At 44.7% G+C, this 25,365-nt stretch overlaps 2 protein-coding genes across 5 annotated transcripts in view; one reads left to right on the plus strand and one right to left on the minus strand.

Moving 5' to 3' along the window:
* GLT1D1 (glycosyltransferase 1 domain containing 1) overlaps positions 1-25,365 on the minus strand; it is an 85,940-nt gene that overhangs the window by 46,944 nt on the left and 13,631 nt on the right. The window contains exons 2-4 of one of the 2 annotated variants that reach the window (XM_033518295.1): positions 16,873-16,969; positions 9,317-9,374; positions 4,169-4,207 (exon numbers count right to left, since the gene is read on the minus strand). The gene's annotated coding sequence lies outside the window, so the exon portion shown is untranslated. Of the gene's footprint in view, positions 1-4,168; positions 4,208-9,316; positions 9,375-16,872; positions 17,429-25,365 lie in introns of those variants that run through there. The other variant, XM_033518294.1, reaches the window with a different exon arrangement.
* On the plus strand, positions 2,021-21,924 carry SLC15A4 (solute carrier family 15 member 4). Of its 3 annotated transcripts, XM_015643922.3 has the most exons (8): positions 2,021-2,650; positions 8,038-8,333; positions 9,059-9,227; positions 9,804-9,881; positions 11,172-11,340; positions 14,695-14,850; positions 18,522-18,680; positions 20,954-21,924. In XM_015643922.3, exons 1-8 carry the CDS (start codon positions 2,081-2,083, stop codon positions 21,097-21,099), a joined length of 1,743 nt encoding a protein of 580 aa, XP_015499408.1. In that variant the 5' UTR covers positions 2,021-2,080; the 3' UTR covers positions 21,100-21,924. The 3 variants fall into 3 exon arrangements, with proteins under 3 accessions (XP_015499408.1, XP_033374182.1, XP_033374183.1); XM_033518291.1 differs by lacking the exons at positions 18,522-18,680; positions 20,954-21,924 and adding an exon at positions 15,442-15,713; XM_033518292.1 differs by lacking the exons at positions 18,522-18,680; positions 20,954-21,924 and adding an exon at positions 15,244-15,429.

Here is a 25,365-nt window from a genome sequence, read left to right on the forward strand (position 1 = left end):
AACATTCAAAGAGATCTTACCATTTTATCACTATTTATGGTAACTCTGGCTTTGACTGAAAAAAATAACCTGGAAAGGTGCAGCACTGTATCTTGAAAATATGGACATGCATTAATGTATTCCTTTACAGACACAGCTGCATTCACAGCATTCAGAGAAAGGATCGTGGATGTATCAGAATGAAGTTTTAAACACACTGTAGCAAGGTGTTGTTTGGAGGAAAATTAAAAGCTCCTTCCTGAGCTGCTGCACTGCCAGAGAATGTTTGGGTTCTAACTTGTGAATTTCAGTGAGAGTACCCACAGCTCTGCAGCTGAAAAGTAACATTTTAATGTACATTTCAACCACTGCCCAGCATTTTTAGGTGTTTGTACCAGCTGTGGGATAGGTCAATATAGAAATCTCACCTCACTCACCAAGGTAAATGATGAAGAGCATAAAACATGAAAACATGACACAGCAATTCAAAGTCTGCTTCATTACTTTGAGTCTCCAGAAAATACTACTAATACTCAAAGTGCAATCATTTTGCTGTATTAATCACAATACTGTATTAAGCTAGGAAAAGATGAAATGCAACTTTATTACAGAATCAGTCACATTACAGTGGTCCACAGACATGTCTGTGCAGCTGGTTCCTTTTTCCTCATTGTTCTTTGTCATGAAATTGGTTAACTACTTTAGAGAGCAAATATATTTAATGAGTCATTTTTATGGCATATGCTATTTACAAAGGCCCATTATTAAATGAATATATTTACTTTTACAAGCATCACTTGCTCCACTACCAACACTGCCCCAAAGTAAGTCATGCCCAAATGTTTGTTGTGTAGCTATATGTCAATATAACTTTCTCACTGAAAACACAGAACCACCAGTGTCTTACCCACTTTGTTCTGGCCAAAAATAAGACTTTTAAGATCTGCTGCTGAAGACTACTTAATATGTTCATAACCTTTAGCTCAACAGGTGTGATGGTGGAACTGCAGCACTTCTTAGGGCTCTAATCTTACAACTGCTAATTGATGTTTTCCCATTTGGACCATGTGCTTTGTCCCACTGGAATCAGTGGTCATTCTCCATGTGTACCTGGATAATTCCTGCATGCCTTCCCACCCGAGTCACCAGGCACACCCTGGTGCTGGGCCAGGCCCACTGCTTCCAAACACATACAAAAACACATATAAAAACACATAAAAACACATATATGCATGTTTCACAGTGCACATTACCACCTTGTCCTGCTGAAAGGCCTTGTTGTGAACCAATCTTAAACTAGAGCAATAAATAACCCTAAGAAAGCCCAAAGAGGATCTGGGGTCTGGAGCATCTCTCTTTTGAGGGAACGTGGGAGCTGGGCCTGTTCAATCTCGAGAGACTGAGAAGGGATTTCTTTAAGGCATAGAAATATCTCCGAGTGGCTGCCAAGGAATCGGTGCCAGGCTCTTTTCAGCGGTGCCCAGCCCCAGCATGAGGAGCAGCGCCCATAACTAAAGCACCACAATTCCACCTCTCCAGCAAGAACTTATTTTCGCCAGGGATGGCAGAGCAGGGGAAAGCTGCCCAGGGAGGCCGTGGGTTCTCCCTCTGCGGACATTCCAAACCCACCCGGACGGGTTCCTGCGCCACCGGGGCTCGGCCCGGGCCTTCTCCAGAGGTCCCTTCCAACAGAACCGCTGCGGAGATTCTGTGAGCACCCATTTCCCTGCTGCAGCCGACTCACAGCGGGGAGAGGTGCCGCACAGCCCGGCGTGCCCAGCTCGGCCCGGGCTCTGCCGGACACGCTCCGGACACGCTGCGGGCTCTCCCCGCCGGGCTTCCCTCACACCCGGCCCGGCCCCGCCGCTTCCGCCCCGCCGCGCCCCACTCGGCCACGTGACGGCGCAGTGGGCGGAGAGACCGCGCCCTCGGCCAATAGCGCCGCGCCGCTGCCGGGGGCGGGGCCTGACGCGAGCGGAGTGACAGCGGCCTCAGCCAATGGCGCGGCGCCGGTGGCGGTGCCGGGCCCGGCGGTGGGCGCGGGTCCCGTAGGGCGGGCCGGGATCGCGGCGGGGCCGCGGGGCCGGGGGGACGCGGGGCCATGGACGAGGCCGAGCCGAACGAGCGCAGCCCTTTGCTGAGCAGCGGCGAGCGCGGGCGAGCGGCGAGCAGCGCCTTCCAGGGCCGGCGGCTGGCCTGCGCAGCCGTGCTGCTGGCCGAGCTGCTGGAGCGAGTGGCCTTCTACGGCATCACCTCCAACCTGGTGCTGTTCCTCAACGGGCCACCCTACAACTGGGAGGGCACCCAGGCCAGCCAGGCGCTGCTGCTCTTCATGGGCATCACCTACCTGGTGTCGCCGTTCGGGGGCTGGCTGGCCGACGCCCTGCTGGGCAAGTTCGGCACCATCCTGCTCAGCATGGCGCTCTACCTGCTGGGCATGCTGGCCTTCCCCGTGGTCGCCGCGCCGCACACCCGCCAGGGCCTGTGCGGGGACATCCCCCTGTTCCCCGTGGAGAACTGCTCCTCGCCGGCCGCCAACGCCACCCCGGCGCCCTGCTCCCAGCTCGGAGCCACCCGCTACTGTGCCACCGCCACCTTCGTGGGACTGGTCCTCGTGGGGCTGGGCGTCGGCTCGCTCAAGGCCAACATCACCCCGTTCGGGGCAGACCAGGTCGAGTATTGTCCGCTGTGTCCGGCAGCTCGTGGGTGCCCCAGGGGTGGCAGAGGGGCTTGCCTGGCTGGGGTGGACGGCCCGAGCCGCTGATCTCCCAGCCTTGCAGGGAATCACATCATCCAGCTCTGGTCCCTCGTGGAATGCGAGTTGTGAAGCTGTGCCCTGGCTGATGGAGTTTTGGTGCGTGTGGGCTGCCAGATCCCTTTTGCTTTCCTGGTAACCCTGCCTTAGCTGTGCTAACTGAGTTGGCTGAGCCGTCACCTTCTTGAGGACATGGCTTGAATACTCCATGGCCATTGTGCACTGTTAATTATCCTCCCTGGTGGGTTTGTACCCAGTTACTTTGACCCCAGAGCTCATCAGATGAAGTACAGGATACACATTTTAGCTTTGTCAAGGATGACAGGGGCCTTCTGAGGCGGTGTCAGAGGCCTTTACCATCCTGTGATAAGGGGAGGCTGCAGAACAAACAGATTTTCTGCTTTAGGTATTTGTGCACTGCATTGCCCTTGAGTGGTATTTTTGTGCAGGCTCATGCTGCATCACATGATGGGGGGAAGCTGCTCTGAGCGTGGTAAACATCACCTGGGCTGTTCCCATAGGGACACATCCTGTTTAATGCCTCACCCAGACCTGCTCCAGGGGTATCATTCACTGGGGCATCGCTGCAGAACCCGGTGCTCCACAGAAAACACTGCACAGGCAGCTTGGAGTCCAGCAACAACTGCAATGCTCTGTTGTATGGGCTTCTTTTACAGCCCTCTGCTGAGGCAGTGTGCTGGCTGTGGATGTAGAAATGTCATTTCTGCTTTAAAATGGAGAATTTCAGTATGCTCAGGCAGTACTGAGCAGCTTTTCTAACCAGACTGAAAGTGCAGTTGCATGTGTGTTTACTGGCTCCCTGAGCTGTGGTTAGAGCAGGTATCAGAAATGCCATGAATTCTTTGTAAGAGTGAGGATCCACCACAGAATCATTGCCAAACACACCTCTGTTCTCTCTTGTGCAGTTTGCATTTGTCATTCTTTGGCATTTTATGTATTCTAAATTCTGGAGTCCTGGGTGAAAGCCAGTATATAAATGTAAAACGTTATTATAGCCCAGGATTGTGTGTCCCCAGTGCATTAGTTCTTCTTAAGCCAGCCTGAGCCCATCAAGTGAAATAGCTTTAATATGACTTTATCTTGTAAGGTGTTTTTCAAAACTGACTGCTTATCCCCAGAACGCTTTATGAAAGTTAAACATGGGAGATAAATAATGGCAGGAACAGAGCAAAAAAGAGCCATTGCCAATGGAAGTGTGGCTGGCTTTTGTAAAGGCTTTTCCCCCAGGATTTCGAGGGAAGCAGTTTTTGGCCAGGTTTGCAGATAATTTGCAGTGATTTATGTAGGGTGAAGCAAAAGAAACACTCCTTTCTGGGCCATAATAATCAGTGGAGCTCTGCCGAGGACGGAATTTTCCCCTTCTCTCTTTTTCTGGCTTATCTCTTGTTAAATATATTACAGCATGCCACTTACCTTGGAGTGCAGTTTGGGGCCCTCTTGGGTGCCTTCTCCCTGCACAGAAATGTAGAAAACTGCTGGGGAGATGTGTATATATCTATATAGCTCTATCTCTACAGCTATCTATCTATCTGGGAGTAAAGTCTGTCTCCCAGAACCACATTCTTGGGAGGCCAGAGCACATTTCACACAAGTTTTGGCTGGATGTGTGCTGGTAAGATTTGTTCTCTTCCCCTAAGTACAGAAGGAAAGGATGAATTGGATATCATGTACTTTAGTTGGCACAATCACCTTTCAGAATGTTAATTGCACTTCAGATCTCTTAAAAACTACCGTGTGAATTTTCCAGCTTTAATGTGTGTGTAGAATTTGGGTGGAGAGCTCTTATATAATGAGAGGGTTTCTATTTAGCAGAATCACTTTGTGGAAAATCAGAAACTGAATTCAATGCTTGTTTTTCTCTGAAGTTGGAAATGTGGTTTCTAACTAACTCTGTTAAATGTGTGCTTTCAGAGTGCTGTTAGAGTGGAGTAACTTGCACCAGTCTGCTTGGCAAAATAAGTTCCTGCAAAGCTGGGACAGACCAGCCTTTCTCAACTGTGTTGATAAATGTTTTTCTAGAAGCTGCAGAGGGATCCATCATGCTGCTCTAAATCTGAGCTGCTGGTTCTCAGAAGTTTCTCATCATGTGATGCTATAACCTGGCACTTTCCAGTTCCCCTTTCAAGTCTTTTGCTGTCACTTCCTGTTCCATGGAGCAGTTTGTGACTTTCTGCAGTTAGGAAACAATTGCTCTGTTGGTCATTATTGTGAAAGCTGCTCCAGCTTCAGCACTGGAGCCAGAACAGTAGCAGACTCCTAATCTGGTATCAGCCATAATCATTCTAATTATAGCTGGATCTCCTTCAGGGTCACAGCGATTAGAGAGGCCAGGTTTCACCTACCCTGAGCCTTCCCTCTCATCTGCCTTCAGAGCCAATAAACCTATCAGGCCATAACTGCCAGACATCTTCCAGCTCTGCTAGAACCCTTGTTTTACAATTGCTATTGGAAATTGCTGCTGTAAAGATGGCTTTAGAGTGATTTTCAGCCTTTATTTACTTGTAGAGCATAGATTTTCCAGCCTGTGGATAAGGAAGGGGAACCACGTGTAAGGATTTGAAGGTCCCTAACTGCAACTTATTTTGCTGTTGCTGCTGTCAAACTTCTTATGAGCCTGTGGAGCTCAAAGGCTCTGCAGAGAACAAGTTTGAGACAAGTTGTGGCATTCACAAGGCCAGTAATAACAGATGGGAGAGAAAGCAGACTTTACATGTGAACTTGCTGAATTTTAGTATTAAACTTGGAAATTATGTAGCAGCTGAGCTCTCAGATGATGTCAAAGAATGAGCAGTTGTCTGCAGAGATGGGTTAGAGGCTCAGGATTCTGTAAATTTGACTGCACAGAACTCCTGTCACTGTACCTTTGTGGGCAGGCTGAGGACAAGGCTCTCTGTTTCATCCTTGCTCTGTTGTGTGGTTGCTCTCAGAGTAGGCTGGGACGAGTTTGGGGTGTTTGTTACATTTGTCACTTGTGACTGTCACTTGATTGCAGGAACAAATGAAAACTGCAACTTTCAGGAACTTTTGAATGATCTTGTTCTTTCATGTGGGGTTTTGACAAGACATCTTCACAGCTTTTTGAGAAGATATTCCACCAGGTTGTTCAGTGGGACTTTTATTCAGTTATTAATGTTTGCCATTTTAATGCCTTAGTGGCATTTCAGACGTGGCTGTGATGTGATTTTTCGTGCAAATATATACTTGGATAGAGAAGGAGAAGATGGATTCTTTGCATTCATAAGTCTGTGGGGTGTCTGTCCTTTGAGCACTGCCCTCCTTTTTGTCCCTCTGTCACCAAAGGAACACTGGAGATGGTGAAGAAAGTTTCTGGGAAGGGCACAGACACTGTCAGTAGTTTCCAGATTCAAGGAGTCACAGATCATACATTTCCTAGCTCTGGAAAAAGTGGCAGCAGCAGGCAGGGGACAGAGGCAGCAGTGGAGCAGGGCTGGGATGGAGCTCAGCTGTCCCTGTGGCCTCTGGAACAAGGCGAAGGCAGCGAGGCTCGGACAGGGCAGCGAGTGGAGGCAGTCCTTCCCACCAGGTAATTAATTAATGGAGCTCTTTGCCACGGGATGTGACGGCTCTGAAAGCTGCCCTGGGCTCTGAGGCAGGTTACAGAGCTCACAGAGAGGAGAGCTGCTGCCTTGGCTCAGCAAGAGGAGCCATCCTTGGTTCAGGAAGTTTCTCAGCAGCTAATGGTTGGAGGCTGGAATAATGCTTGACACACGCTGTGCTTCCCTGTTCTTACCTGCATCAAAGTTGGCTTTCTTCTCCCAGCTTTCCTTTGTCCAGATGTCAGCAAGGTCATGTGCAAGAGGGAGGATGAGAAGTCATCTTCCTTGCAGAAATAAGAGAACTGAGACTTTGTGATGAAGAAATGGAAACTTCATCAAACGGATTGCCAACACTTTACACAAGTTGGAGCACCGTGTTCTGTGTCATTGTGTGCTGATATCCTGCTGCTCATTGGGCTTCAGAAGGAATTCCTACATTGGAACACTGAAAGTTACGAATTCAGTACCAGGTTGAAGCTGGAGAGGGAGAATTTTTTGGGTTTAGTCTCCAGGATTGGATTTGACGTGCTGACAGATGCACCTGACAGTGCTATTAACTGTGCACAGGGATAAATACTTGAATATTTCCTTTGTTGGGCTTGGCTAAATGCTGCAGATGGGTTTGTGCACCACTGGGAAACCTGAAGCTGTTAGTCAGAACTGACAGTGTTAAAACTCATTTTAAGAAACAGCTTGCTTTTCATATTGCAAACTAAATCTGGATCTTTAGAAGGTGTGGCAGATGAGGAGGGGAAATTTGCAGTTAGAAATGAAAAATAACTGACTCAGCAAGGCTGGTGCATGGCACTGACTTGCCAGTCACTGTTAATGGCCTTTCAGTCATCAACCACTGACAAATGCAGTATTATGGGTTCTTCTGCAGACTACTTGATATTTTTAATGTATTTCAAATTTTAATTTGCATAATTTCTCTTACATCACCTCTTATCAGTGATGCAGGGTTGCTGGGATTTAATTACAAAATGTGGGGTAACTTACAGTAGGAAATAATAAAGAGGGGTGGTGGAAACTGTACAGGATAGTTCTGTAAACCAGGGATGTCTTTACTTTCACTGGAGAGAAAATAACACTATGAACAGCACTGACTTAGAGGATAAATATTTACTGGGGCCTTGTGATCCTCAGGCAACCCAAATTTAATTAATTTTTTTTAAAGGTCAGAATGACAAGTCCTCAATTTGTGTTCTGATCAGAGGCATTAAGACTGTGTTACAATTTAAATTTGTTGTTTCATTACCAAGTATTCATCTGAGGCTTAGAAAATGGAATAGTGCTAACTGTTATGTAAATACACTTAGAAGAAGCAATTGTGGCAATATGTAAATTTTTAGGTAGCTTAACTTTTTGTCACCAAAGAATAGTTACTTAAACTCCTGTGGACTCTGGGATGTTAATTTTTGTAGAGAAATGACGCAGTGAGAGTCAGTAGAAATAATAATGGCCTTTCTGGGAAGCTGTGTCTCAGCAGTGTGGCTTTCCTGTCCCTGTGCTGAGCTTCTAGAAGGTGGCTGACATAATGGGGCAGCTCACTGAGATGTCACTTCATCAAATGCCATGTAACACTTCCATCATTTCAGTGTGACTCTAAATGAAACCTGAACTCTCCAGTGTACTGAGCTTGTCTGAATTCTAATTCCAAGATTCTAATTCTGTTTAGCATTATTTTCTTCAGAAACTGAAGGGCTTGTTTTTAATCTTTTCCAGGTCAAAGACCGGGGTCCAGAAGCCACAAGAAGATTTTTTAATTGGTTTTACTGGAGCATTAATTTGGGAGCCATCCTGTCTCTGGGAGGCATTGCATACATCCAGCAGAACGTCAGCTTTGTCATCGGATACAGCATCCCAGCAGTCTGCATTGGGATTTCATTCATGGTTTTCTTATGTGGGCAGAGCTTCTTCATCACCAAACCTCCTGATGGCAGTGCCTTCACAGACATGTTCAAAATTCTCACATATTCCTGTTGCTCCAAGAAGAGCCCCGGGGAACATTCAGCAAACAGGTTTGTGAGAGCTCTTCTGTACAGCCTCCACTCAGGACTGCAGCAGAGTGAGCAGCTTGGCTCTCAGGGCTGGAGAATTGGAGTCCTGGAGATTGTTTCTGGGAGCTGAGGGGTGGAAGAGAGGCCAAGGAGACCCCTGGGTGTCCCTGCAGCCAGGTGATGGGGCCAGCTGAGCTCTGTGTGCTGCCAGCTCACGGTTCCTGGCACTGCCGTGGAACCTCGCTGTGCTGCTCTCAGTTAACTCTCCTCTCTGGTACACATGTTTGTGGATGCCTTCTGATTTGGAAAGCACTGTCATCTGCATTTAATGCTCTAAGTAGCTTGATGGGGAGCCGGGTTTTTTCCACTCTTAAGAGCTGCCCATGGAATAGTGGTGTTTGGATTGAGTCACTGGTAAGAGATGTCAGGTGTCCCCTCTGCAGGGGGAGTTTTGTGTGTTCAGATTGCCAAACAGTTCAATAAATTGAACTGCAGTATCACAAAATGCAAGTTACTCCAAGTTCTGCCACTTCTTTAGGGCTGGGCTGTGTGGGGAGGATGGGAGATCAGGAAACTTCACAGCAGAAAGTTTCCTCTCGTGTTTGCACCTGCTGGGGATCCACTCTGGCCTGGCTGTGTTGCTGTAACTTACATGAATTACTGATTTTGGGAATGCATTATCTTTTTCTAAGGAAGACAAGATTGCCAGTTATGTTTAACTAAACATTTCCAATCCTTTTCCAAAGTGAGGTTCAGGGAGTGCTGCACCCGCCCCGCAAGCAAAGCCTCTTTGAGATGGCCAAGCTGTCTCGGGGGGGACCTTTCAGGGAAGATAAAGTAGAAGATGTAAAAGCTCTTGTCAAGATCATCCCTGTCTTTCTGGCTTTAATACCTTACTGGACAGTGTATTTTCAAGTGAGTAGTTCCAAATGGTTACAGTTCTATTTTACATCATTTCTAATTTAATGTTTTTTGGGGTGTTCTCTCATAAATAGCAAACTTACCTTGAAGATGAGAGATGAAAAACAACTCCTAAGGAATACTCTCCAATAATATTTTGACCTAATAATAGAAAAAAAAAATAAAATCATTTCAGTTACAGTTAAGACTCACAGTTGTACAAATTCACATATTTTAAATACTGTGCTTTGTTTCATTTTGCATTTGTTTCACACAGGTTAGAGTAAGTGGTCTAGACCTCATTGTAATCTTCAGGTTCTGTCTTCTGGAGATGATTCGAGATATCAAATACATTTTTTTCCAAAAAAAAAGAGCAGAAATGGTTTTCAAATACCAATGATTCTTTGTGTTTTTAATACAAATAACTATAGGGTTAAAAAATCTTGTAATGTTCTGACCATAATTCTTTTCAGTTTGCTGTGCTAGCATTTCACCTCTGGTTTAATCTTTGTTCATTGCTGTAAAATGAAAAATCCCTTGCTCTCAGCACTCCCTGTCCAAGTAATGCCAGCTCCTGTTTCCTGATGCTAGATGCAGACAACATACGTCCTGCAGAGCCTCCACCTGAAAATTCCCGAGATATCCAACGACACCAACTCCATCCATACGGTGAGCAGAGCAGAACAAGCACAGCAGAAATGCAGATTTCTGCAGCAGAAATGCAGATTAGATATGTGGATGCTAGCTTTGGAGCAGAAACTGCAGGCCCCAGAGCTTTCTCAAGTCCAGCCTGAGAAAGTAGCCTGGGAAGTTTGAAGGAAGAATCAAAACAGTTTTTAGAGACAGAAAACAACTGCTAGGGGCTGTTTTCCTACTCTTGCTTTCTTTGCAAGAGAAAGTCAGAGGGTGTTGTTCACCACTGACCAATGATGGTGATGTAGCAGTTTATTAACCAATAAGAGTTTCCTTTCTGTACTTTCTGTACAGTCTATAAAACAAGGCTGAAGCAATAAACTAAGGAATTCTCCTGTTCTGACTCCATGAGAGTCTGTGTCATTCTCTTCTCAGCCATTCCTAATTAGAGTGACAAGACCAGCGTTGTGCAGCAGCTCAGCTGGTGCCTTTGGGGACCAGTGGCCTCAGGCTTTGGGGATTTAGGAGCCATGCACATGCCAGGTTTTGGCACAGCGAGTGTCTGCTCACACCCAGCTGTTCTGGAGGCGTTCAGGGAACTCTCACTGCTTTCATCAAGAGTTTCTTTATCCTCCAGTGCCAGGGTCTGGCCTTTGAAGAAAAAGCTGATCAGTCTCTGTGCCCTGAGTTTTCACACCAGGACAGAAGCATTTCTGCAAGCCCAGTAGGAATGAGCACCCATCCTTGAGGGATACATCAGCATTTGGGATGTGAGACACATTTATTCCTTTAGACTGATCAATAATCACTTTACCTGCAGCATATTGAAAGAAGCTGTTGAGTCAATATTTTTCAAGAAAGGCTGGCATCATGTGATTGCAGAAATGGCACAGAGAAGTAAAACCACAGCATTTACAGGATTCATGTGTTGCACCACCCTCTCTGTTCATTTGACAAGTGTAACTTGATTTTAATTGAATTTTGCATTTACATTAGGAAGACCCTCTTTCTACTGTTCTGTGGCATATTTCTGATAGTTCTAAGCTTGGTAGAAGATACACAGGGCTTGGCTATTAAATACTTTTCATGGCTGAATTAGGTAAAAAGTTTAATTCTGTCAGATGAGAAGCTGAGCTTACAGAAAACCTGAAAACCGAATATTTTCTTCAGCTTTTAAACACTCTTATTTGACTTTTCACAATATCTGCCAGTGCATTGTTGTTTATTTGGGATCAAAGTGTTCAATCAAAATCTGTTTTTGTTAAATAATAGTAAAAAGCAGCTCCTAAGTGTGAAATTGCCAACCTGAGTCATCTCTCCTTTCAGTTTCCAGCAGCCTGGCTGACCATGTTTGATGCAGTGCTAATCCTGATCCTCATACCCTTAAAAGACAAACTGGTGGACCCCATTTTGAAGAGGAATGGTTTGCTGCCATCCTCACTGAAGAGGATTGCAGTTGGAATGTTCTTTGTGATGTGCTCTGCCTTTGCTGCAGGTGAGGAAATGGGCTGGACACCTCCTGACACAGCTCACTGCAACAGCGTTTTTAAAAAATGTTAAATTCACTGTGTGAATATTTAATTCAGCATTATTCAGATCTCTTTTCACAGGATGGTTGGAATGTGCCTTCATGGATGCATTTCCCTCAATAAAGGGGATTGTTTCCAAAAATTTACTAAAGTGTTTTGAGCACTTGCAATAAAATTGGACCATTTTTCCTGCCTGAAGTAGACTTTGCATTTACCCTTTAAAAATGTTTCTTCATACATTCTGACTTCCAAGTATAAAAAAAAGCTGAAATTTTACCTAAAATCCTTTCCCCTGATCTGAAACAATAAACTTAGGTTATGGCTGAGCAAGAGTTTCCTCCCACTTTGGGTTTTCTCTGCCCTACCTTCCCGTTCCTTAATATTTGGGAATTAGTGTGGTGTAAAATAGCTGAGCTGCAGCCTGAAAGGGAAAAGATGGCAACTCTGCTGGCCCCATAAATCAGCTGCTTTTGAGATGATTTCGAGTTGTTAAGTGCTGCTGATGTGGAACTGAACATCTCTGAGCAATGCTTCACAGAACCCATAGCCCTCACCAGCAGCACTGTAATGAATATATTGATAAAGCATTACAGCATTAAATAAATTCATTGCAGCACTTGGGATCCCCCATATTTTAGGGAGAGGGACACTTTATATGGTTATTATGATTTCTTTCAATGAGAGAGGTAATTATTAGGCCAAGGTCACTTTGTGGGCAAGGGAAGTTCTTAAAGCAAAGTCATTTAAAGTTAAAATAGAAGTGTTTCTCTTATTCCGAGTTTCTTAGGACGCTGCTGCTGGAGAAGAGGATGATGTAAAACACTTAAATGTCAGCTCCTGAAATAGAACCTGTGGGCTCAATATAAGGGAATGCAAACCCAGCAATGTCTGTCTTTATTCCTAGTGGGGAAGAGCACATTGAGCTGAGTTGGGGAATGGAAACTTGAAATTCCTTAAAGTTTCAAATGTTCTTTTCAATTCACCTGCAGATGTAACACATGATTTTGTTGGTTTGATCCTCCCCAGCTCTTCCCCAGTAGAAACTGAAAAGGGGAATTCTTTGGGTGGTTATTTGCATCTGTTTGGAAATAACAATAATTTATATAATAAAAAATCTAATATATATTTATACAGTAATAATTTAGCCTTTTGGAGTAACTGAACATCTCTTCATCATAACAGGAATGTAAGAGCTTCAGTTTGTGACAAATTTGGTGTTTAGGAAACTGTTCCTTCTTAGCAAGGTGTTGGTTTATATGTTTCATTCAATTTTTATTTTCTCCTTAAGTGATATTTACAGCTGCCACATTTTAACATTCTTAAAATACACTATTGCTTCCAACCATTGCTGCCTTCAAGAGGGACACCGAATAAAATCTTAAACAAATGAAAATGTCAAGAATTTGCAGTCATGGCACTATCTTAATGATTTATTTGTGCCATATTTCCATTTTGACTTGCTCATCTAACAGCCATTAGTTGTGGACACTACTCAGGCTGCCTATTAGATTGGTTAGATTATTTAAAATATTTTATAAACTGTGTTAAAATGCAGCTGATTAGATTTAATGAACATCTGCTGTGCTTCATGCATCTCATGGTGAATTCTGAGCAGCAATGTTCAAGGTTATTCAACTGGAAAATCTACTTCATTTATAGAGTTTAAACCATTATAGCAAGAAGTTCAGATTATTTTAACTATTATGAGTGTAAAATTAAACGTGAAACTTGTCTATCAAAGTCTTAACAGAAGAATCAATGGATTCCACGTTCTGAATTACTTTGAAGATGAATTTATGGCAAAGTTTGGTGTATTGTGTGTGCTCCTAGGTGGCTCAATGCTTATTTTGTAAGAGCATAAACACATTAAGATCATTTGGTGTTTTGAGGTGCAACAAGTCAGTGTTGAGTGTAAATATATGAAATTATGTCTGAGCTCTTGGATGACTCTGCTGCTTTGTTTACATTTTAATTAAGTTCCACTCTGAAATGTTTGGCAGCTATATTAAAATGAAAACATCAAGAAATCCAGTTTTCTTTTAATTACAGCAGCTCTTCATAGTTCAGAGGGCACTGAGGGAGCTAAAGAAAAATACATAAAAATAAGGTGGCTCACCTGAAAAGAAGTGAGGAATGTAGAGAAAATGACATGAAGGAGTCATAAATTCAGAACAATCTTTACCTCAGGGGCAGATGTTGGTAAGAAATTTGGCATTTAGCACAGGGCTGGTCCCCTGAGGGTTTGGTGTCACAGATTTGGGGACAGAGGCATCATCACCTTGTCCATGGAATTGTGTGGGAAGCCTTGGTGGCTCCAGGAGAGGGAGGCAGCAGCTGTGATCTTGCTGTGCTGTCCATGGAGGCTCTGTTTGGGACAGGAGGGGATATTTTTGTATTTTGATTTTGATTTGGGGTATTTTGTGTGCCCAGATGAGGTCAGGTGTTGGCTGGGGGAGCAGAAAAGTGTAACCCACACCACAGGGAGCAGTGTCAGTGCCTCAGCCCTGCTCCTCTGCACTGTGAGGAATAAATTCACCTCATTTCCCAGGATAAGGGACCAGAGCTCCTTTACAGAGGTCTCTTTTGGGTGAAGCAGGGAGTTTTATTGACTACCAGCTATTCTGTGTATTTTGTGTAACTGTGAGTCAATCGTTTAATCTGGGCAACTTCAACAAAACCCAACAGCATTATTTGATATTCACTTTCTACTCTAAACTGTTGTGCTGAGCAAGCTAAAAATGCTTATATTTTACACTCTCATGTCTCTTTTTCATTCCATATGAAGTGCTTTCTATGCAATGTATTGCTTGTAAATCAAGCTCTAATGAGCTCTCGGATCTCTTTGGATGAAAAGTACCAAATAAATGTCATAATCATATTCATAGAGGGTTTTCATGGCTCTACAGGACTGGTGTAGGCATTTCCATAAGCAAAAGGGTTTCTAATTTATGAATGCTCTGCTGGCAGTTGAAATGGTTCAACACTGCAAAGTAGTAGTTTGTGAAAATTGGATTGTCTTTAAAAAAACCCCAACGCAGTGTCCGTGAGAGCTCTGAGCTGATCCATCCAGAAATGGGCTGTTGGTGTAATTATTGCTACTGAATGAGAATATAACCACTCATTCTACAGCAGAACAACTCTGTGTCTTGAAATAACAATAGCAAAAGTAGTCTGAAATGCTTTATGTCAGGAAATAAATACATATTCCTATTGTATCATTTCTAATTATAATGCAGGGCTGAATCCTAATTTAATTCTTAATAAAGAGAAACAATGTTTGCATCTTAGGTCAATCTCTTTTTCCCTCCCCTTTCACACAGGAATTCTGGAAAGCAACAGACTGAAAATTGTGAAGGTTAAAACAATTAACCAGACAATTGGGAATGTTACATACCATGCTGCAGATTTGCCAATCTGGTGGCAGATTCCTCAGTATGTGCTGATTGGATTCAGCGAAATATTTGCAAGTATAGCAGGTAAGAGTCTTTGTGTGCTTTAAATCTGCTTTTGTATTTATCATAAACAATGGGATCTTGAAAATAAATACTTCTCAAATCATTACAAGTAAGCTCTGATGTTCCCCAATACATTTTTGTACAATATTGCTCAGTTTAAGTGGGAAAGCTCACCTTTGTCCTGCACATTTCAAACCTGGCTGTGTAAGACTGTGCTTTCAGAATTGAATTTCAAGCAGAGTAACACCTAAAATATTTGTGTGGGATCCAGTTAGTGCTGGATATTTGCAAGCCATAATGGAAAACAATATACTCTTCCAATATTGTATCTTAATGCAGTTTTGTGTCCTCTGAATTTTCCTCTGTGTGGGAAATACAATTTGTGCTTTTCTTTTTTTTTTTGGTCTTATAAAGTAAGCTGACAACTCCTTCAGTGCAATTGTGGAGCTCCTGGTGCAATCCATGCCAGCTCCTCCCATGTAAATCCCCTGTGTTCCTGCCTGACTGCAGTTACTTATTAAAGTGCTGAAATTCTCTTTGCAAATGCTGCACTGTGAGTGAGGCTCATCCTGGCAATACCTACAGCCCTTGTCCTTGCATTCCTTGTGACAGAAGCTCCTGTTCCATTTCCCCTGGGAGTTCTCTCATTCCTGGGCAATCACAGCGTGCTGGAGTGAGATGCTGTGTTCTGGGAGATCCTGCTGGCCCCAGCTGTCACATGAAGCATTTGTTCCCCTCTCAGTGAGCACACAACTTCTGTTCCATCACCTCTCTGCTTACTCGTGCTCTGCTGTCACCACACTTGTTAGGAAATAAAATAAGGTGCTTGGATTGCTTGGCAAGGAGAATAAAAGTGGGGTTTGTTATTTTTTCCCATCTACTCATCTGCTGTCCATTTCATTGTGTGTGTGTGGTACCTGTCACAAATGCTAACACACAAAAACCTGACGATAAAATCTTGCCTGATTTAGTTACTAACTAAAACTAAGGCTGTATTTAGCATTTTTATCCAAAGAATAAAATTAATCACTGTAGGCAGCTTAGTGAGTGTGCCACTTAAGGATGAAGAGGTGACTTATCAGAAATACAAGTGTTCATGGAAAATTAAACCAATTTCTTCCCTCTTACACAATCTTGTTTCTCTGCCAGGTACTATTAATAGTTTTATAGGTGTTTGCAGGGAAAAAATAGCAAACCTGTGTGCAGGCAGTGGGAAGGTCTCGAGGCATTCTCTGTTTGCTGAACTCTGAGCTGAGAGGACTTCAGTGGAGTTCTTTGTGAGAAGTCTTTAAGGCTTACACAATTCTTAGGTGAATATTCTGCTGTTCTGCACTGCTGGGTCTGTACCAACAGCATTCTAACTTCAAAAAGTCTTGGTCAGTGTTGGAAAAAAATGTACCAGAAATTCTATGCAGAGCTCAATTGCTTTGTGGAGTGCACTTTCATTGGAATTTTTTTTTTTTACAAAGGCTCTTTCCTGCTTTCTGATTGTTATCTGAACTTAATTCTTAATATTTTAAAGAAAACCTCTCAGGACTCAGAGTGTACTTTACCAGTTCAGTATTAAAGTTGATAAAGGCATCTATTGTGCTATGAAATTCAAGGTTAAAATAAGCAGAGTGTTGATGGTTACAAATCCATAACGATGTGGAAATGTTTGTTGTGAGCAAAAAGGGACTAAATAGCACAAGGGCTGAAACACACCTCTGTTTACCTGTTTACTGTAAAACTAAGCATATTCTTATTAAGCCACATTAGTTACACTTGAGGTACCTTTAAAAAGATGGCACACATTGCATTAATCTTTTGTATTATTCTGTCAATCCTCCTAAAGCAGCCTTGTTTAACTGGGAATTGTAATCTCACATGACAACACCAGCGAGGGGCTTGAATTTCAGAAGTGCTTGTTTGCAGGAGCATGAAATCATTCTCAATGGCTGCCAGCACCAGAGGAGCTCAGAAGGCAAAGAGAAGATTTTATATTCTTTATGCCAGATTAAATGTTGGCACTGCTGCAAGAGTTAGTCAAATTTAGAATTGTACCTTATTTTGTTGCAAGAAGTCCAGGGTTGCACTCATTTTGGTTTTTGTTCTGAGTCTTGGGGTCTTTTTCCAGCTGGAACAGTCAGACCCAGTGTAGCTGTAAAATGAACAAGAAAAGAAACAGTCTAGATCCTTTCACATTTATACCTGAGCTTCACTTCCACAGAACATTCACTCATCTGGTGGCCAAGATAAGGCTCAGGAGACCTGTGACACCTCTAACAAGAAATCACAAACCAGCTGCTTATTTTTCCTTAAAGTGCAGTCAGGCAGATAAATACACCTTGGAAAATGTGAATTATCTTGGTGGCAGAGCCTGGGAACCAAAGGCACTTTTACTTCTGGACATAAATCTCCTTTTTGCCCCTTTGCAGCTGTGTGTGTGTGTGTGTGTGCAGGACTCTGGTTATGGTTTGAGTTTAGGGAAGCCCTGCAGCTGAGCTGGGTGAGGATGTTTCAGTTCCCTGCTGGCCCATCCTGCCCAGCACAGCAGGGTGATGGCCACAGGGTGCCTCAGGTGCCAGGACAGCACCCAGCCCTGCTCCTTTCCCAAAAACAAAGTTCCTCCCTGGCAGCAGCCAGCCTGGGCTGTCTGCCTTGGAGTGTTAATCCTTTTTTTGGAAAGAAATGCCACTGGATTGCTATTAAACCCTGGCTGGAGAAGTCAAATAGCAGTGGTGGTGTAAATAAAGGGTGCCTTTATTATGCCAGACATGAGAGAGATGCAATTTCAGGTCTGTAATGCTCCCCTTGCAAAGAAAAATGTTAGATGAGGCAGCATTAATTCTCAGTACGAGCAGACTGTTTTGAAACAAGCATTTCACCTGTCAGAAAAAGCTCTGCAAGGAATGTATTTGATTGTCTCTTGTGAATAATCCCATTTGATTTTTGACAGGAGTATTATTCTAAAAAGGAGAGTTAATCATGGGCATTAATCTTGGTGTGGCAGAGCCTGCCCAGCGAGTGCTTGGTGCACAAATTCACAAACACAGATTTGCAGTGGATGCTCACTGGTGTGTTTTGCTTGGGTTTATTGGTTGAAATTTCAGTAAAGACAGCTGAAAGTTCAAGCCCTCTATCTACAAATCTTAAAAAGAATTGCTTGCTAGCAAGCAATGAACTCAAAGAATTTGAGATCAAAAGTGAATTTAATTAAAATAATTGCTGCCTTTCCAGTTAATTTCTCTGTCTGCACGTTCAGAGACAGAGGCACCGAGGCTGTAAGAAATAAATGTTCATGGCCAATGCAAGAATGACTTTTTTATATTGTCCTGCATGTACTGCCCAACACAGAGGGAACAGGGAATCCAGGGAGATGGGAAATGTGGAATTACCAATGCTGAGTTCATTTCAAACATTTCTTTGAGGATCATTTCAGACAGAAGAATGAATATGTTGGTTCAGAAGATTGCTTGATTTTACACATGGAATATAAATAAGATCAAAGTCTGTGTCTCCAACGTTGTCCATTGAATGGGTTGGTACATTTCTGACCTTTAAGAGGATTCATAAAGCAATTTAAGGGATTAATTCTAGAACAATCTCCTCTCATCTCTTGCATATTCCAATATAGTAATATAATATATATTATTATATTATCCAATATAATAATAATAATAATATAATGTTTTTTTCATCTTTTAATACAGGTCTAGAATTTGCATATTCAGCTGCTCCCAAATCTATGCAGAGTGCAATTATGGGGCTGTTCTTTTTCTTTTCTGGGATTGGATCCTTTGTGGGCTCTGGATTGTTGGCACTGGTGTCTATTAAAGAAATTGGCTGGATGAGTAATCACACAGATTTTGGTAAGTGTATTTTTCAGTGGTCTGGGAAGCAGAAGTTTCACTAAAGCATCAAGGACATGGCACTGTTGAGGTTTAACACAGTTATTATTTACAAAATATTAATTTGTCTAACGCTCTGTTACAGTTTCATTTTGCATCTAAGTATGAAATAATGTGACTGTGCAAAATAATTCAGAGTGCTCATGAAAGCACGAGGAAACACCTCTGTGGAGCCTCAGCTGTTACTGCATTTCATCACTAGAAATTACAAACATTTTCATTTCAGTAAAAAATATTTAAATTACGTGCAGCAGAAGAATAAATTTGGTATCAAGCACTGAAATTGCTTTCTGTGGTTATGGGAAGGAAAATGTACCCATCTCTCTCCAGGAGATTATTCAGCTTCCTCATTTCAAGTGGCTTCATTGAAATTACCATGAGTTAATTCTGCTTTTCTGTCTGCTAGCTATTTATACTCCTAAAGTTCAACAAATCACCTGCTTGGAGTTGCCAGTGGAGGTTAAAAATAATTATTGGCACCAGTAGGTGGCACCTTGGGAATTTGAGGAAACCTCCCATCCTCAGTGGGCTAATTAGTTCAACCAGGAGGAGTGTGAACAGTTCTTAAAATGCCTGCTAGACCTGCTGGGTGTGCCTGGCTTCAAAGTGCAGCCTAAACTTTAAATTTGGTCTAAGAGAATTTGCCATTTCTACTGGATTTGCACCAGAAAGTGTCTGATTCCTACACATTGCACAAGTTGGCACCTGTGGTTTAGAAACTGTTCTTTAAAAACTGCAGAAGATAACAAACAGCCTGAACCTTATGGAAGTGTCCTCCCCAAATGAATATTTCATTCCCCTGAGACTTCTGTTCCCCAGGCAGTTTCTAAATTCGAAAAGGAAGCTTTTCTGCAGCTCCACACAGAGGTCACTCAGCCAAGGGCCCAGGAGGGGTAAGAATTTCACACAAATGATGAGGCTGGTTCTCAGCCCCTTGCCTTTGTTCCCTGGAGCAGCTGCCAGATCTTCTCCCTGGGAAATATTCGGGCTGTGCTGAAGCTGCCCAAGACCATCAGAACTGGGAGGTGTTGCCTGAGCCATTCATCCTTTTGAAGGGGCTGCTCTGCTGGGTGTTGGTGCCTTTTTTAACCCTTTGGAACTTGGTAACTCGAGTTTTGTTTGGTGTAGCACTACTGAAAGTTACCACATTGACATCTGAACTTGACCTGGGTTTTCCAGGGTAGGAATTGCAAGGAGGAGTCAGTCAGGGAATGATCTGAGATTTCATGAGGTGCAGTCTAATGACTATCAGCACATGGCCCAATTTCTGCTATTTCTGCCAAATCATGCCATCACTGGGGGTGACTGAGTGCCCCCAAAGCCTCCTGAGGAACTCTCCTCTCTGCCAGCACTTCAAGGGTGGTTGCTGCCATTGAATTGACTTGTTTCTCCCACCAAAACTAAGATTTCATGGCTTTAATATCCCATCTCATAAAGGATAATTACTACTCTTTAAACACATCTGCTCTTGAAATGGAGATTCACATGTATATTGTATTTTAAATGTCAAGGAAAGGCTCAGTTTAATTTTATTGCGTTTTATTATAAGTTCATTTAATTGAATCTTAAGTTTCAGTGATTAAAGGAATTGAATCTGAACATTTATAGGCTTGCAGCAGGAACAGCTGGTTTGGGTCCATGCACATGTCACTGTTTTAGTCTCTGCAACCTGTTTGATAATTGTAATGGTCCAGTTGGCTGTGGTGTGTTGGAAATGAGCCACAATGTATTGTTCTTGGAAGTGTAGCAAGATGTTTCCTAACAGAGGAATGATGTTTTAGCAATGAGCTTTCCTCATTTAACATTGTTCAATGTCCAGAGCACTAATTTGTGACAACTTTGAGGGAGCATCAAAGGTGAACTGAACCACAAAGAAGTCACCTATGCTTTCATGAACTCTAAACTTTGTCCCCAGAAAAGGCTGAGAAACCATTGCAGTAATGGCTTTTTTTTTATATCTGTGGAGTTGCCAACTGCTTCCCTTACAGCATTCAATTTTGGTTTTTATTTTCTTTTGACTTGGTCTAAGTTGGAGAACAAAAGATAACATTCTGTATCCTGTGCACATCTTCCTCAGCAGTGCCAGCCTTTGCTCTGGATAATTAAAAATGAACTGTGCTGTGGGATGGAAACACGACTGGCTTTGGTTCTGGGGAAATGTCTTCACCACTTAAACTTGACCAGATTCATGTTTTTATTTGTATCACCTCAGTTAATATTTTTTTTCTTTTTAGGTAATATTAATGGCTGCCAATTAAACTATTACTTCTTCCTGCTGGCTGCTATCCAGGGAGCCACCCTCCTGCTTTTCCTGATCGTGTCTGTCAAGTACGAGCACCACAAGTCCAAGGGGAGCGAGGTGTCCAACGGGAGGCTGTGAGCGCTGGCACCGCCCTGAGCAGCGGCACCGGGGATGGGCAGTGCCGGGGGGCTCTCCTGTCCTGGGGGGCTCTCCTGTCCTGGGGGGCTCTGTAGCCCCATCCTGGGGGACTCTGCAGCCCAGCCTGGGCTCTCCTGCCCTCCCTGGGACTCTGCAGCACCAGGAGGGGCTCTCCTGTCCCGGGGGGCTCTCCTGTCCTGGGGGACTCTCCTGTCCTGGGGGGCTCTCCTGTCCTGGGGGGCTCTGCAGCCCCATCCTGGGCTTTCCTGCACCCCATGGGACTCTGCAGCCCCATCCTGGGGGACTCTGCAGCCCAGCCTGGGCTCTCCTGCCCTCCCTGGGACTCTGCTGCACCAGGAGGGGCTCTCCTGTCCCGGGGGGCTCTCCTGTCCTGGGGGACTCTCCTGTCCTGGGGGGCTCTCCTGTCCTGGGGGACTCTCCTGTCCTGGGGGGCTCTCCTGTCCTGGGGGGACTCTTCAGCCCCATCCTGGGCTCTCCTGCACCCCATGGGACTCTGCAGCCCCATCCTGGGGGACTCTGCAGCCCAGCCTGGGATCTCCTGCCCTCCCTGGGACTCTGCTGCACCAGGAGGGGCTCTCCTGCCCTGGGGGGCTCTCCTGTCCTGGGGGGCTCTCCTGTCCTGGAGGGCTCTCCTGTCCTGGGGGACTCTGCAGCCCCAGCCTGGGGGACTCTTTAGCCCTGGTCAGGGGCTCTCCTGCACCCCATGGGACTCTGCAGCACTGGGAGAGGGACTCTGCAGCCCAGCCTGGGCTCTCCTGCCCCAAGGGGACTCTGCAGCACCAGGAGGGGCTCTCCTGCCCCTCTGCAGCCCCAGCCTGGGCTCTCCTGCCCTCCCTGGGACTCTGAGCCCAGCCCAGCCCAGCCCAGCCCAGCCCAGCCCGGGCTCTCCTGCCCCTCTGCAGCCCAGCCTGGGCAGGGATGGGGAAGTGCCTTATGGCAGGGGCTGTTTCCTGCACTGTGTCCTGGCTCAGGACAGCTCAGCCTGAGCTCTCTGCAGGGATGGAGCTGCTCTCTGGCCACGGGAGATGTTTACTGAGCCCACAGCTGGCACCCTGGGCAGGGCAGAGCCGGGATCAGGGGATGCTCTGACCCGAACTGAGCGCTGCAGCCACAGCAACACCCGGCAGCTCCAGCCTGCCCTGAGGACAGGGAAAGAAACTTTGGACAGGAGCCTCAAGCAGTGCATGGATTTTCAGTGCTGGGACTCATTTTGGGGGCAGAAACAGGGACAAATTAAATTATGAATTAGCCACATTAAAAAGCAATAGAATTTTATAATTGACCTCTTACTGACAGCGTATCAAGGATTCAAATCCAGACTTGCAGTCAGGAGTTTCCAAGGCTGAGGACTGAATCCTAAATCCCAGCAGCTTGTCAGGCAGCTGCTGCAGACCTTGGTGCACAATTAACACTTGTTGGGGTTGAAATTGTTTGACTGCAGCGATGTTTTTATTTCTGAGCCTGCATTAGATGCATTAGGACAACAGCCACCTTTGGACAAGGCCCTGTTCAGTCTAACACTGTCCCTCCCCTATTCCAGATATCAGCAGGAAGCCAAGTGAGCTGAATTCAGAGCAGATCAATGCACAGAAACCATTTAGCAGCCTTTAGCCAGGTCCTCCAGGCTTGTCTTACTTTTAGTTAACGTGCTCCAGGGTTTGGATCTTTCAGCAACACATTCCTCCAGCAGAGCAAATGGTTTTATGTTCAGCCTCCTGAACTGTAATGATTGTCAGAGTGTGTGCAGACTGGTGTGGGAGGTGCAAGGAATTGTGCAGAAAGAAAACAAAACCTTTTTATTAATGTGTTGAATTTTTATAGTTTCCTTTGTCTGCAGTTCTGTTGTTTAAAATGTCCTTATTTTGTACATGGACATCTTTTTAATGAGTTTACAAAATAAAATGAACCTCCATGCTGTGACTTCTGACCCTTTGTTTCTAGGGGAATAAAATGATACAACTGTTTTGTTCTTTAGGCTTCATTTCCTGAAGACTCAGTGGAATGGTGTTGTGTTTCTGAATGTCCACAGGTACCCCATTAATTCTGTCAGACACTACAGCACTGTCCTGCCCTTGCCCAGAGGAATCAGGGAAAACTCTTCAGCTGCTGCTTTCCTTAGGATGACTTAAACTGGAGTGACTAAAGAGTAATGTCTCTGTGAGGAAAAACTAATTTCCTTTCCTAACTCTGTTTCAGAAGCACCATATGCTGTTTTTCTGGAATATCCCATTTATAACCAGCCAAAAAATCCTAATATTGAGAGAGTGGAAGCTGCCTAAGGGACACAACAGGGAGCAGATAATTTTTCCCTTTTTGGGTGCTGTTCCAAAAAACCAAACCTGTGGTGTTTCATGTCAGCATCATCGATTCCCAAAGCTCCCACAGGCCAGGAGAGAGCAGGGTTGTGCCTCCTGAGCGGTGTTGTGGTGGGGATTTGGCTTTCAGAAATGTTCCTTGCCCTGCAGGACTGGCACCATGGGCAGAACCTGCCAGAGGAGCACTGATCCTCATCAGTGACCTTCACTAAATGCACCATTTCCCCCCAAGTCCTCAGTTTTATCAGCAACATTCACAAATTTCCCATCTGATAAAGGATAGTTAAAGCTGAGTTTAGTGTCAGGAGAATGATGTGCAGGTTCCCCAGGCAGGCTGACAGTGTGGGAGGCTGTGAGGCACACTGCAGTAAAATTCTCCTTTAGGGGAAGGGACAGTCCCTGCAGGCTCAGCCTGGCCCAAATTCAGGCAGAATCTGTCCCTGGTACAAGAGTGGCTGTGCAGGACCCTGCTGTTCCAGCACTGGAGATGAGGCTGAACACACAGCCCCTTGTATAATCTAATTCTTATTTGGGATGCCTTGGCTCAGCTCCAGGCACAAGGAATTATGACCATTTATGAATGTTAATCTGACACTTCTCATCAAAGGGATGAGGCCTTGTAGTGACTCAAAGGCTCAGCTGATTCTTCCTCCCCATCTCATCTTTCTGTGGTTCCTCTCAGCCACAGAAATAAGACCAACCAATTAACTTTATGATTGAGCACTGCACCTCATTAATGAAATACCTTGAAGATTTAGAGTTTGAATTTTACATTCACTTTTTAGCTTGTTCCAGTGCAAGGGAAAGATCTGACAGGAGTTATCCTGATGGATGCTTCTAAGCCTTTGTCTTTCCAGGTGCCTTCAATTCAAAGCACAAGGTAGAAAAGCACTTGTTCAACATGAGAGGAGGCCTCTGAGTAAAGTTTGGTACTTCTGACTTGTAAAGAATTGTAGAAAGAATTAGCATGGAGCTTACAGTGCCTCCCCAGGCTATAAGGGATGAAGGAGGGTGTTTTATTTGAGGTTGGAAAGTGGGTGCTGATACAATCATGGATATTTCCTGGCTACAGCAAAACCTGGTTTTTCCTGCCTTTGTGTCTATTCAGAATAATCCCTCCTCAAAAAAGGGGAGATTTTTCATTTATCCTGCTTATGTGAACCTCCAGCATGAGTTTAATTACAGCAGTACAGACACCCATCACCATTTCCCTCAAAAGTCTGCAGCCACCTCTGAGCTGGTTTTATTTGTGTATTTTTGGTGTTACTGGTTTTATTTGTGTATTTTTGGTGTTAACAGGAGTTGCTCAGGGCTGACATGAGACAAGCTTGCTGAGTTTAACAATAAACTGCTGCTGGAAGCTGCGCAGAGTCCTTCATTTTCAAAAAGCAATTTCAAACCATTTCAAGCCATTTGTTTACATGCAGAGCAGGTGATGCCACTGCAGCAGAGCCCTCGGGGGAAGCAGATCAGTGGGCAGCCACTGGCTTGGGACAGATTGGTTCTGAGCAAGGAGAGGATTTGTAAACCAGCAATGCTGGTTCCTGAGAGCTGGCACCTGCTGGCCCCGGGGCTAGGACCAGCCTGCAGGGAAAGGAGGGACATGAGAACCCAGGCAAGAACCCTTTGAACAAAAATTCCATCCTTTGCTTATTTTTCTACTTCATGATTCTGTTTTTCACTGAAGGTGCTGCCTTTACCAGGAGGTTCTCCCCCAGTGTTCTGTTCCAAACACGCACAGAGCACTCGGGGATGTCCCTTGGAGCAGGGAATTGTGTCCCTGCCTGGGCTGGGACAGGCTGGAGCCAGCCCAGGAGGAGCCACAGCCCAGGCCCCACAGCCCTGCCTGCCCCTGCTGCTGCCAGTGGTGACCAGCAGTGACCAGCAATGACCAGCAGTGACCAGCAGTGACCAGCAGTGACCAGCAATG

This window comes from Parus major, chromosome 15 (genome assembly GCF_001522545.3).
Source record: "Parus major isolate Abel chromosome 15, Parus_major1.1, whole genome shotgun sequence".
Classification (NCBI taxonomy): domain Eukaryota; kingdom Metazoa; phylum Chordata; class Aves; order Passeriformes; family Paridae; genus Parus; species Parus major.